Source organism: Lingula anatina, chromosome 2, assembly GCF_051362555.1.
Source record: "Lingula anatina isolate TDL-2025a chromosome 2, LinAna3.0, whole genome shotgun sequence".
Lineage (NCBI taxonomy): Eukaryota > Metazoa > Brachiopoda > Lingulata > Lingulida > Lingulidae > Lingula > Lingula anatina.
Window position 1 is genome coordinate 15,315,782 of NC_141768.1, and position 14,667 is coordinate 15,330,448.

Consider the following 14,667-nt stretch of genomic DNA (forward strand, 5'->3'; position numbering starts at 1 on the left):
ATATCTGCTGGGTCTTAATGTTTTTTAAACAACATATGAAGTGAACATATATTTGTCTTACAAATGATGCCAAAGCCAGTCAGATTTAATATTCACTTACAACATATACTCCAGAATTCTATCATAATTTTAGGAGGTGTATAAATGGGTTGGAGAACTCCCCCAGGCTGCACAGACTATCCTCCACCAGCATGCTATTCAGGGAGACATCACACCTGTACAGCAAGCCATGTGGTGGGCATTTTTTTTTTTTTTTGGGGGGGGGGGGGGTAACTTTGGACCCCATGAAGTGGTTGGGCTCATATGAGTTACATGTACATAGGTAGTTGACTGTAGCTAATTGCTTAAGACATTCTGATTAAGCAAAAGCAAATTGTTTTTGACAAAAAAAGTGCTTTTCCAGATGAATTATTGATGTGGTTCTATGTTTGAATTTAACTAAAATTATGGTATTGGGTACATTTTTGTTAAATCTAATCCCAGGTTAAGTGTACAAGGGGATTTAACATACTAGCTAGGGTTTATAATAAGTATGCAGTTATCAGCCTTGGTTGTGGTGCAGTCTTTTAAACTGAAAGGAACATCATCAAACTGTTTCTTACATAGATTTTTGTATTGTAGTCGCTGGCTGTCATACAGCAGAAAACACATGGAGCACCCGTTTGACTATGAATACCTTCTTCAAGTCCTTGAAGAGCTGGAAAAAAGCTGGGAACCAGGATCCCTGTCAAGAGATGAGGTATATACTGTATGTGACTAAAAAAAGGTTAACAGACCATCACAGGGTGTAACAGAATTTGATTTCTACTTGTTTCAAGAGTTTGGCAAACTTGAAATATGTATGTTTTTACTTGTTTAGAAATTGCCACCCAAATTACTTTGAACAACTTTTTTGGAACTTTGATTTTTTCCTAATTAAAATAATAAGGAGGTATGCTCCATATTGGGCTAAAATAATTCATATAATCCATTTGGTGATTTCAAAAATTTGTTCTGATACAAATTATAGAATGTCTATATATCATTTTATCTCTTTATGTGCAGTTTTTATACAGGCACAGTTTGTACATTTGATATCTTCTCCTTCCTGTTGTTATTTATCCATTACGAATCTAAGGTGTTGGTGGTTGAGAAGTCAAAGTCTAATGCTTCTGTCTGTTGAAGTGCTTTTGGAGTCTTGTTTCTGAACTTTATAAAGATCTCTTTTGTTTTTTAAAATGGAGGCCCACTGGATTATACCAATATCATAGCAATACAATTAAACATTTATACATTTCAGGAAGAATCTGTTGTGGAATCCTTCAACATATTTATAGAATACTGCCTGAATCTCATTCGCAACATGAGACACTTGTTTCCACCAACCAACAAAGCTGCATACCATAGGCTGGAGTTTGTACTGAAGTAAGTCATAACTGACGTGTATAAGTTATATCAGCTGATTTTCGTTACTGCACTGCACTCGCTAGTCTGCCATTATTCCTGGTCCCACTCTCACCTAAATCCCAGAAAAATGCACTAGATCTTAGATTTATTCACTAGACTTTGTGACATCTTAGCCAATACTTATTGTGAATGACAACCCATAGTGGCACATATACAGTGTAAGCTCAGAGTATCCAACAGTTTGGGTGTTGTTTCCCAGAGAAGTGAGTTTCATTCAGGGATGAACTAAAAGTTAGATGAATTGGTCTATCAAAACCATATTGGGCTTTGAACCCATTTTTGCTTTAATCTTTTACTCCTGTGGGCAATAATGTTTACCATTGCAATTTCCCAAATATAAAATGACTTATACAGTCATAATTGTACTTGAATGCTTTTGTAAAAATGAGGGTCAGTGAACAACTTGGACCTGTTAATATTGTTTTGTTTTCCAGGTGCTTGGTATATATTTATGATATGAGGTTGTTCAAGAAGTGTTGCCCTTTCCAAAAAGATTTACACTCAGAAGTTGTCCAAGTTATTAAGGTAAGCTATAGACTTTAAAAACTAAACGTGGAAATAACAGCATATGTATACAGTGAAAAAATAAATCACTGTGAAAATGATTTGAGGAAGGACCCATCTGTACACTTTCAAAACATATATAGAACAAATTTGATTGGAATTTTATATCTTGTGTGTGCTATGCCCAGTTGTTGTTAATGTGATAAATGTATTTACCAGTTGTGCTGTATCTTTAATAAGATGTCCTCATATTTACATTATTGAGTCATGAGTTTCAGATTTTTGTAAACGTTAATGAAACAAAAAGTAAAACAAAAGCGTGTACACATATGTGCTTGTCTCAGTAAAATTCTTTCTTTCTTTTTTTCTTTTTCCTTTCTTTCTTTGAGAAAACATCTTTGAATTCATTTTTGCTTTATTTTAGAAAGGAAACCTAGAATGGTATGAGAAGATAAATGCCCAGGTCAAACCTATCACAAAGGTAAAAAATAAATCATGTAATTTATGGCACATCAATTACTGCTGTCCTGTTCTCTTTCAAAGCAAAATATACATTCATAGATGAAATGCCAAGCATTAATTAGCAGATACCACTGCATGTTGTACCACCAAAGCAACGTTAATTTGGTTAGTTAGTTTTGTTCATCGTTTCTGTTCACATATGATTAATGTTGCTTTAATTGGTGTATACTAAAGCGTATTTTATGTCTTTTTAGACACTCCTGTTAATTTGCAACTTTTGCATACCTGTTTCTAGTAACCTGCTACTTTTAGCACATACATCATAGCACTCAATTTGTAAAGTTGCACACTTACATAGCAGATAGCTTTAGAGATATGTTACCAAAGCAGTTTTTGTTTTACATATTCATTATACTCATAGCATTATCGTAGTAGCTTTGTAGAGAAAATTAGTGTTGTTATTAACCTAAGGGTAAACAGGTACTGTAGTGTTTGTAGTCTTTTTTTGTGAAATGTTTGATTGCATGCAACATAAATATTTAATGTGTGCATTGCATGTGATGATTAATGACATCATTACCAGTAGTTTGAAATGAAAGTGGTAAATTGGCACAAGAATATCTTTCCCATTAACTGTTCTTTTCTATTCATCCTGTTTCCTTATTAATTTTTAGTACAAAGTAGAAACTTTTATTGAGCACCATATGTAGGTTTCTAAGTTAGAACTGTGCCTGTGTGACTGATCTCTTGCCTTAATTGCTTTTTGCCTTACATGTAGCTCATGGATGATGTGACCACAATTGGAGAGTTACCAGAGGATTATGAGGTATATGTGTGCACTAAGGGAATCAGCTGCAGCTTATATTGCACATTGATTTTTTGTTCTGTTTGCCTTTATTGTCTTTATGTTCTGCAAAACCCATGCAGTTGCCAATTGTCTAGATTATGCAAGACAATTATTTGAATCGATCAAACTTCCAACATCCTGCATTGGTTCCTTAGAGTCTTGTTTTTCTGAGAAAAAAATCTGAAATGACTAAACTAAACTTTGGTTGTTGGCAACTATCAATACGATAGTGAAAGTTTGTTTGTTTGTTTGTTTTTTTTTTCAGAGGTATATTTTAGGTACAGATATCACAGGGACAAATATTTTAGTCTAAAGTGGGGTTTTCTTCAACAAAATTCTGAACTTCACTTGCAGTAACTTGAACACTGCAGTAACTTGCATATTATATCAGATTCTATCAAATCCATTGCCAGAATGCTGAAAACATTTGCCCATTGGCATATTATATATCTGCCATGTCAGTTGTCTAATTAAGATTTTCCTTTGTCTATGTGTTTTGTAAATGTCTGGGTCTTACTAAAGGTGTCTGATATAAACTATTTTATTTGTTTCATACCTAGTGATACTGGGTGTGGATATTTATGTCTGTCCTTTCCTTGGGTATTTATTTATTTATTTATTTATTTATTTATTTATTTATTTATTTATTTATTTATTTTTAGATTTTTGGGAGAATATTGCAGCGTGATTTGAATAAATACTTTTATTTAAAAGCAAAATAATGATTCTTTCATCCTTGATTAAAACTTGTTCTTAGTAGACATGATTCATGCATTTCATGGATTTTACTGTTTAATGCACTTGTGATTAATCCTTTTTTCATATCTATGTTATCACCAAAAAAAGCAAATGTAAACATTTTAAAGGAAAATAAAAATATTTTTTACTTATAAGGAACAAAATAATAGTTTCTTAATCTTTTTGTGTACAAGGCTGTGGGTTCTACTTTTTGCCATCACTAATTAAGAACTGCATTTTCACAGCTGGCACTGTTAATGTTGCCAAACATGGCCTATTTGCTTGAATTATGAATTTGGGTATATGCTTATGTCAAAACCTTTAAGTCAAGGTTGGGTTTGATATTTTTTCTTCTGTCTGATTTGTCTTTTTTTTTAAACATAATATGCACTCAAAATATGTATATTTGATCTCTGTATCTTTATAAAACATGCTTTGAGGTAGCCTTTTATCAGATTTTTCAGTTCAGAGATTTACTCCGCAGTTGGCTGTTGCCCCCCCCCCCCCCCAAAAAAAAACACTTTGCAGTTATCTGAACTGAAAATCTATTTTTTAAAAATTGATCTTTACATTTTCATATGATGATCCAGAGAATCGAATTTGTTTTGTTTCTTCCATGACTTTTTCTTCAGGTGTTGTTATTCAGTGATTTAGCTTTTGTGAATATTGTATTTTTCAATAGATAACAAGGTCTGTTTTAGCTTCATATGGTGAACTTTAAGATCAAATTTTATTTCGGTCATGGTTGTAGTATTTGCACCAGTCTTTGTATTGTGTTCATATTCTTATCACATTTTAAATTGTATAACAAAGCCCTACACTTAGGTCACATGGCTTAACCTAAGTTTGTTTTTTTTTTATCATTCAGTTTAGTATATATATAAACATGCTAGCTAAAAGCTTTTGTAATATAATACTGTGAACCCTTCATGCATTTCACAGTGAAATTTTGCTGCCTCGTATTAACCAATTCCTATTTCCTTGTGGCATGGAGTGCAACATACATATTTTATCGCAGGCTATGGAAATCGATAACAAGCTCTGCTACACATAAATACATTGTATGGGCACCAACATTTACAGGCAATACGAACAAATGTTGGAGTCTAAAAATGAAATAGGAATACAACAGTGATGCCCGTATTACATCTGCTAATTTATGCTTAATTTCAGAGTGAGGAAGAAACCATCAATAGCTTAGTAGAACTTGTTAACATCATCAACATTGATGCTCACAAAGCCAAGCATTACTATCACCCTCTGTTTCAAAGGTAAGGAAAATATCTAATAACAACTATCAGTATACAAATTAACAAACTGAACATGAGCAATTAATAACTTTTTGAAACTTAATACTATAACATTAAGTGTGCATTGTCATTTTTAAGCTGCAGGCAAATTGACATATACTCACTCATAGAATATACCTGGGTCTCTTATTTCTTATATTATTGAGTACTTTATTTTAAAGCAGGCAGTGGTTCAGAAACATAGTTTTAGACATACATGTATCAGTATAGTGCCATCTTTGAACTCATGCATTATTTAATTTGAAACTTCCAATATTTTTACTTCTCATTTTATTTAAGCATTGTCAAGGTCAATTATTTCCCAAGCAGTTACAAACAAATTGAGAAGCTGGTAAGTAGTAGCATGATTTGACCTATCTAATGGATTGTGTGATACATGTAGAAAAAGGGGGAGAGGGGAAGGAAGCTTCAGATTTTTATTCTAACAGAGGGCACACTCTGCTGTGGTGAATCAAGATCATGTGACAGGATCAAAACAAATACTAAATTACTTTGGTCTCTTTTTATTTTTATTAATTAATTATTTAATTAATGAATTTATTCATTTATTGCACCAAAAAGTATCAGGCAACCTTTTTCTAGTGTTTGCCATTTGCATACGAATGCATTTATAGCCTAATATATTCTTCATGTCCCAGAAATGACTATAACAAGCACCATTATGTTTTAAAGAAAGTCTCTCAGTACTTAATTGTATTAATTGGTGAACATATGTATGTACTGCCAAACTGGTGTTATAAGGACAATGTTACCAATAAGTAAAAGATCAATGTTGAGTGTCTATGGCAGTGGTGTAGTTGATTGCTGTTGTTCCCCCCAGCTTGCTGATGATGCCGGTGCTATCTTGGAGGAGGAGGTCAGTTAGAGAATGTGTCTGGGGTGAACCATTTTTGCTTTTATGCCAAGAGCATCTGCAGGCATACAGCATAGCATTTCTATATATATACACAGTTTTTTTTTTTTGGTTGGTCTTGTTGAGAAGGTTTTTGAAGGCTTGTGAGTCTGCAGTTGCACCTGTACACCTGAACAGTTTATTTCATCAAACTTTTTTATTTATAAATGTATTCATGCATCTTTCCTCTTTGTCAATAATAGGGAATTTTGATATTCACTGATATATATAAAAAAGAAAGAGTATGTTGATTCATAACTGGAAAGTTAATGAAAAGGAGTGTAAATCACACTATTCAGTATGATAACTGCAAGATATCTGTTTGTTTTGTGAACTAAGTAAGGTGAAATAAAAGCAAAAATGGTTTGCAATATAATTCATGAATGACTTTGCTTAGTTATGGGTTTACTCAGTTGTGTTATATATTTGCATGTATTTGCTTTTATTAACAAAGTTTTGCATGTCTTTGCTGCACTTAACATATGAATTAATTCACAAGATTCATTCAATCCACTTTGTACAGTAAATCTCAGATATGATACAATCTCTTGTCCCTTTACCACAGATCCTGTGTAAGATCCCCATTTAGGCTCAAATAACATGGTTTATGGATATGCACTCTCAAGAACTCAATACCAAAATGTTTTACCAAATTAGCTGAAATTGCAATAAACAGTATACCTATATTGCTTGTTAGCAAGCTTTAAAGGAATTTATATTTCAGCTTTTCACAATAGATGTTGACTATAGATGTTCTTAGCTTAATAAGAAATTGAACATGTGCTGTTTGCTTCCCACTTTAAATGCATTATATAGTTTTCATTGTATTTGGGATTTTTTAAAATATTATAATTTCTTTTCCTAACAAATTTTGATAATGTATGGATGCTGATGACTGAAAAGACAAACAGAATTATGCATATTTATTACTAGGTGCTATACTGATACTTAATGTGTACTATTAATGTGTACTATATACTTCTTTTATAATTGCATGGGTTGGATTAATCTTTTTCAAAGTACCACTTTGTACTCATATTTTCTTTCTTTTTTTTTTTTTTTTTGTTTTACACTCTCTGATATTTTGTTATCATAATAGTAAAATTCACCATTACAAAGATGATGGGATTCTTTAGTATATTTGAAAAGCATCAAAGATGATAAAAATGTAAATTATTTTAAAACAGAACTGTCATTCTGTCCAATCATCAAAGGGAGTTGGTGACATGACTGACTCATCAGTGTGAGCTCCTGTGGGAGATATACTCATCCCTTATAGGTAGAAAATCAAATATCATCATTATACAAAAGATAATGGCAAAATCTATTTTACAATTATCAATGTTCATGTCAGTTGCTACAACATGATGCCATTTTAACCTGATGTCACTGTTCATGATGTTGGTCATAGATGATTGTATATTAATTCAAGTGTTTCTCAGTTGTAATGTTGAAATCACTGTCTTGTTGCTTGTTCAGTGTTGCAGCATGTAACACTTATGCGACTATCAAGTAGCACTTTGTATGGAATTTGTGTAAAGTTTCGTATATATAGACCACAGATATAGGCCTACTGTGTTACACTCCCAACCCATAAGACATTGGAAATAAAGACCTCTTTTTTCCATTCCAGCTTGCAGATGGTGAGGCAGGAGCTGAGATGAGAGAAGTCAGCAAGCACCAGTCTGTGCTGAGTTCTCCAAAGCCCAAGGAGCTGGGCACCACTCTGTTTGAGCTGTACCTGGCTCTCAAGGAGTTCTACCATTACAAGGATCAGTTATCACACAGGTAAGTGTTTCATGGTATTGAAAAAATTCAAAATGCATTGCAGTAACAGTGATTGGGAGAGGGGAACCATGATTGACAGCAATTCTTAAATGTCACTCTACGTTATCTATATGTTGTTTCAACTTGCTTGATGGGTCTTACTGGTAGATGATATCAAGAATGGTGGTTGATACTCTTTAGTTTTACAAAACCTGTGTAGAACTATGATGATGATTTGTTTTCAAATTGTTAGTCGTGTGCATGTTTGAGCTGATGAGAATGTACATTCTTTTTCTGGAAAGATTCCATGTTCAAGATAATATCAATTTTCCATGTGTAATTTGTACAGTTATTACTGGTATACATGCACCCCCTATATTTGTACCTCATTTACATCCTTACTGGTCTTATGTGTGAGATAGTACCCACAGTCTCTCTCTCTCTCTCTCTCATGCAGTTGCATACACATACATACACACATGCAAGTATACACACACACAAACACGCACACATACACATCTTTGTATATTCTATTGAATTTCAGTGATCGCAAAGCTCTCACCATGCTGAACTATCATGAATGGTTCAAGGGTACTCTGACTGCATGGTTCTCACTGGCCACACAGAAACTGATGAACAGGACACATAAAGCTGTGGAGCTGGACAAGGTAGGGATGAGGGGTTTATGTTGAGTTACACTGTAGGAACAAGAGAGTTTTTCCATCGAAGGCATTTATTGCTTACATTGATTGTCTATTATAATGAGAAAAAAACAAGGAAAAGCATGGGAAGAGAGAATGGTAACTTTTAATTTCTTAATGATGATATTGTTACTTATGTACAGTCCAGTTGAAATGTGTTTCTTTGAGTGCGCATGTGTGAAATTGTGCACACAGCCATAGATATTGACTGCACTCCTAGAACAGTCCAAAGCTTGCATGCTGATGACTGAATTTTATTTGCACTGTCATGTATTTTGCTATTATGAATATTGATTTTGACATATTTTTATCAGTATTTATTTCACTGTGGTAGCATGTACATGCAGTTTGTGTCACAAACACAAAAGTAGACGTTGCCAAAAAATTTTCTCATGTTATGTAATGAAGAAACATTTGGGATGCAGCATATAAGATTATGCAATCTATATAAGAGGTTTGCTTAAGATATAAGACCCCTGACAAAACGTGAGATAGTTTAACAACTGAACTTGGAAACTCTTTCCTGTTTTTTTATCACAACACTGGCCATTTACATATAAATAGTTGTCTCATCTGGCACATTCAGTGTGTCAAATGGCGTTGTACTTAGCTACCTTGTGAATTAAATTATTTTAAGATGCTTAAAATGTATATTTTATAATATATCATATTGTGTTTGTGCCTGATTCTTAACTTGACTGCATATTTTAAAACTCAAAATTTTCTATAGCTTGGTTGCACTTGTAATACATTTTGTAATATATCAGTTACTGAAGTGCAGTGTTTGTATATTATTCCCTGTACTTGTACTTGCAATGCACTTGCACAGGAATTGGAAAAGGTATGCTTTTATCGATGATGTGAAGAAAATTGCTTTTAAAATATTCCTGTATAAATTTTATTTCTTAAACAACAGGCCATTATCCACCACAATTTATGTCTGGAAGCTTAAAGGCAGTTTTCTCATTTAGTGGGACACAGTTTACGATCGATTTGCATGCCATCAAGGATGCATATGTATTACCAATTTCAGACCCCTTACTTATAGATACCATCGATCAGTCTACGTGAATCGACCCAACTCTGTGTGGACTCTCTTCAAGTGCAATCAGCTTAACTGAATGACACACCTCCTCTTGTTTCATATGTACTGGTACAGTCACCATGTTTTCTGCATGCTACTAAAGGCCAGGAAGAGGTGTGTTCATCTGTTACACTGATTGCACTCAGTGAAAGTCCCTGCAAATTGGGTCAATCCATGTGGACCAATGGCGTCTATGGGAATGGGGCCTAATACATTCTTGATGCTATGTATTACCATGCTGTGTATAAGGGTTGTGGATACTTGCATTCAGTGGAAGTAAATGTATCATTAGTGCATGAGATACAGTCCTGTACAAGTTACTTAATCTGTCACATAAAAAGTCATTGGAAAGTAGGCAAGGAAATCTTTTAGTGAACTGTCTGACTGAAGCCAGTCTAGTATATACTTGCTGGTACTTTGATGTCTGTATTACTCAATATTTGATGAGGATCAAGCTTATTTTTGTATTTGTTGTGTTGTTTTAAGAAAAATTAATTGGTGTACTGGCACTTGTAATGTGACCTTATATGATACAATGTATGCTTTGCTGAGTGCCATTAATAAAACCCAACATACACCAATATTTCAAGAGTGATCCTCATCAAAATTTATGCAGGTAGTAAAAATAAATTCAATTCCAGGGGTCTGTTTCCACCTCAGCATCTGTTTCTGTAGGTGCATGAATAAAAATTTAATTCCCTGTCTACATGTACCTTTATGCCTGCCTTGATATATAATATGTATGCATATATTATATATATATATATTTATATATAATATACATATGTATGCATATATCATATATTATGAACAGCATTTCCCATTTCCCATGTTGTCTTACTTAATGGCAGCCTATATTCCAGCTTCATGGCATATTTACCTATATATGTGAATCATCAGCTGTCATCACTGGCAAACTGTGTTAATGTATTCCATTCTTAGTGCTTTAGATTTAAGTACCTTAGGGAGCATTCCCAGACCCTATCGTACTAACTGTGGATCAATCTATCTCAGAGGGGATTCTCACTAAATTGCTATCAACTTAAGGAGCTTAAATGTCTGTCACGCCCACTGAAGTTGCTAGGGGGTAATTAACTATTGTTGAGCAGCTTCAGTAGGTGTGCCAGACGTTAAACCACTTAAGCTGAAAGCAATTTAATGAGAAACCCCTTAGAGATGGACCGATCCTGTTAGATCGATCTAGGGATGGGAACCTACTCTTAGTGAAAGGAGAATGAATGAATGAATGTATTGAAAGATTTTTATACTTCTCATTATGAAAAAAAAATTATCATGTAATAATTCCTTGTGAGTTATCCAGTGCATGAATGTCTTAGGTCATTTGAATTTTTTCTCAGTAGTTTTTAAACAAGCCCAGTCTGTGTTGTTTACGCCTCATGTGCATGGAGTACTTGTTTAAGGAACTTGTCATCCTATACGCTTTTAGATGCTTTTTGCCTGATTAGCTGCATTTGCATGCAGGGTTATTTTAGAACTGCAATTCAACATATAAAACCAAGTTATTTGACTCATAAAACAAAATCGATTCATTCATCCAGTTTTATATTAGAATACTTCCTCTCATAATTCTTTCATTATGGTGAATTTTCTTGGAATTGATATGACACTGAATAAGCTGGTCAGTCAATTTCTGCTTAAGATAGTCCTTTGCTTAAATGCAGCTGTACTGTAGCATGGAGTGGAATAGCTGGAGATTATCTAGGGCTTTGGGATATTAATGCATTAAATAAAGGATAATTTAAGGGAAAGAGTTGCTAGTGGAAAATCTTGCTCATATTTTCTTTTCTTTTGTTCCAATGCCCACTGTCAGTTTCACCTTATGTAGTCATTCATCTTGCTGTATTCATATGTTTTGAAGTCCTTTGAATAATAATTAAAAAGAAATATATTACCTTCTCTTGCTGTTATATTTTAAATTTCCTTTGATTTACATTGTATTTACCAGTTCTTTCATTTACAACATTCCATATTTAAGGTGCAATCAGTGACAAAATCTGCTTTGTATTTTGATGCAAAAAATTGCCTTTATACCTTTAATGGGTTCAGTTATTGTGTATATCACAATAAGGGTTACAAATGAAAACTTATTATATGGCAGCTGCATTGTGTCTGCCCTGTGTTTTATGCCATAAATTATGGCCCAGAGACCAGCATGCACTTTAAATATATATGTATAGTTGTCAGTAGTTTCCAATTATCTTAGCTAGATGAGTCTGCTATAGGCATGGAAATATACACAGATACCCATTATATAGTTGATTGAATTGGCATTCAGGTCATAATTATAACAGTGCTTTTTATCTTCAACTCATCATGCACATACGGGAGGATATGATACTGAATTGATGAAAATGAGTACCTGTTTTTCTCACTAGGTGGAAGCAGTTGATCCCCTAATTAAACACAGCACTTCAGCCGTGGATGTTTGTTGCTGTTTTCTACAGGTATGTAGGCCAAAAAAAATTTTTGTAATAAGAAAGAAACAGATTTTAATTGAGTCTACATAAAATTTGTTCACCAAAATTTCTCATTTGTTGAATTTACTGTTATCAGATTGTTAGCTCTGAGTTCACAAATTAAACAAGATTTACCAGAAAAGTTTGAAACAAGTGATGTTACAATTCTGCTTATATTGAGTTCAAGATCAACATGAATGATGTAATTTTTCATCAAGAAATGTGTAATTTTAATTTGAACTGTATGTTGGTTCTGCTTGATATTTTTTATGTTTACTGCATTACTACTACTACTACTAATAATAATAATAATAATAATTGTAAATAAGAAGAAATTGTAAAACTTTTATTCTTCAGATGGTAGAGTTCTGGAAATGCCTTTCTTGGCCAGATGTTGCGGGGTCCTATACATTTGTCACCATGCTGACTGACGTGAGTACATGTGACACATGTGACAGTGTGCTGTGCAGTGTGACAGTTATTGGGGGTAAAGCTTTGGTGTATTCAGAGCTGTAGTTTTGTTTCTTTAATTTCTTTACTGAATATGTTTTAGAGTAAACCAGGAATATAGTGACATTAAGTGTATATGTGATTGTTTTTATTTTAATTCTTGTTGAATGATAGTTAATTAATGGTAATTATTAAACAAAGAATGCACAGTTTTGAGGGAACTATGGAGAATAGTGTCAGTTAGAGGAAGTTGGACCCAGATATGAAGCTTCAGTAACAAAAAAAATTACTAATTCAACATTCTTTACAAAATAAAGAATCCTAACATGTGTCTAAATTATTTAAAGAAAATCTTTTTTTTTTTCAATAACTGACAATTCTGTCACTTGATGCATTACTTAGCCATTGTTTGCAGGCTCTTTGCAAAGCAGCAAAGCATTATGCAGACAATGTCCACCAGAAACTGAAGGAGGCAGGTTATTACGATGAGATAGGACAGTTTGATGTGACAGAACAGGTGAGAACATGTTACAACTGTTTTTCCACTCTTCAGACATTATGAAAGTACAATAAGTTATACTATCTTCAGCATGTATGGGTGTATAGAGCTGTATTAAGTCCATAATTATTTCTGATATATCAGAATGTGGAAAAAAGAAATCCTGTTGTGCTTCAAAATTTGACTTCATAGCTAAGCGTCAAGTTCAAAAATGGTTCTGAACAAATTTTATTTTGGAAAAAAATATTTTATTAAACCCTATATATTTTCACCTTACTGCCTTGGTATCTGGAAGAGACAAGGATAAACCTACTTGAATTGTATTTGACTAGGAAAATCTGTCCAACATAGATTCTGACATTTTATAATGAATTTAAAAAGTATGCTACACAAGAGGGTAATAATATTAGTAGTATGTGTCTACGGCTGTAATTTTTTCAGGGCCATGGGATGATGACTTCAAAAACAGTGTTTATTTGAACAGGCAGCTATTTATTTTATGGAAGTGATAAAAACTTGAGCAATCTTTCACAATTGTAATCTTCCAGCTCTGCATTACTATCAACAACATAGAGCAAGTCCGCAAGGCCCTGAAGCCCCTTCCAGAGCAGCTTCATTTTGCTGAGATAGAACATGCTGTGGGCAAGGCTCATGGGGAGCATGCTGAGAGACAGACCAGACAGGCACTGCACAAGCTGATTGAAGGGGCAGATAAGGAAATGGTGCAGAAGATCAAACAAGTGGTAGACAGAGTGGCAGATAGGGTGCGTATATAGGACCTCCATGTTTCCCCCCCCCCCAAAAAAAATAATTTTTTTTAAATTTCAAGTTAATGTAGAATTTTGCAAAGAGCCGTTGCTATATTTCAAAAGTCTGTGCCCTATTTTCTAGTGCCATTGCCATTGTTCATCACCCAGAAAAAGAAATGATTGTCAATAATTTGGGACCCATTCTTCATGAAATTCTGGAAACGGTTATTTTTATTATATGGTGCTTAATATTTTGAGAAAAATTGACATTTGCATGACTTGTAATTTAGAGATGTTGATACAAACATTTGTGTGTGATAAAAATGTCTCTTTTTTTCTAAGATATTGTATTGATGTCTTCATATATTTATTTCAGATGAGACCAGACATTAAGAAGGATGTATTTCACCTGTGCTGGGCACCTGAAGCTCTACCTGCAGAAAAGGTAATTTCATGTAGCTCTGAAAGCCATTGTGGAAAACATGGCGGGATTTCCCCAGTCAGTGAAATCTTAGCACAGTATTTAATAGTGAATTTTAACACTAAATATTAACGGTATAACAACTCTTTGTATGAGATCTATATTTCACAATAAATACATTGTAAACAAATTACAGAAATACATCTTATTTTACCACAAAAATAGCAGTTTTAGCAATTAATCTGAAATCTGTGCTTGTCATCAGTCCACGTGACCTCCATAGATGGCTATACTTTGTAATAATCTCTTGAGAGATTATT

General features: G+C 33.6%; 1 protein-coding gene across 8 annotated transcripts in view; it reads left to right on the top strand.

Moving 5' to 3' along the window:
- LOC106156775 (BAI1-associated protein 3) overlaps positions 1–14,667 on the top strand; it is a 43,292-nt gene that overhangs the window by 19,780 nt on the left and 8,845 nt on the right. For 5 of the 8 annotated variants that reach the window (XM_013532197.3, XM_013532196.3, XM_087003198.1 and 2 more), the window contains 17 exons: positions 134–234; positions 622–739; positions 1,280–1,404; positions 1,881–1,971; positions 2,375–2,431; positions 3,191–3,238; positions 5,171–5,268; positions 5,587–5,638; positions 6,128–6,163; positions 7,833–7,987; positions 8,511–8,634; positions 9,497–9,508; positions 12,148–12,216; positions 12,586–12,660; positions 13,094–13,195; positions 13,726–13,941; positions 14,303–14,371. In XM_013532197.3, the coding sequence (XP_013387651.2) occupies positions 134–234; positions 622–739; positions 1,280–1,404; positions 1,881–1,971; positions 2,375–2,431; positions 3,191–3,238; positions 5,171–5,268; positions 5,587–5,638; positions 6,128–6,163; positions 7,833–7,987; positions 8,511–8,634; positions 9,497–9,508; positions 12,148–12,216; positions 12,586–12,660; positions 13,094–13,195; positions 13,726–13,941; positions 14,303–14,371 (1,548 nt within the window). The remainder of the gene's footprint in view (positions 1–133; positions 235–621; positions 740–1,279; positions 1,405–1,880; positions 1,972–2,374; positions 2,432–3,190; positions 3,239–5,170; positions 5,269–5,586; positions 5,639–6,127; positions 6,164–7,832; positions 7,988–8,510; positions 8,635–9,496; positions 9,509–12,147; positions 12,217–12,585; positions 12,661–13,093; positions 13,196–13,725; positions 13,942–14,302; positions 14,372–14,667) is intronic. The other 3 variants (XM_087003197.1, XM_087003199.1, XM_087003200.1) reach the window with 3 other exon arrangements.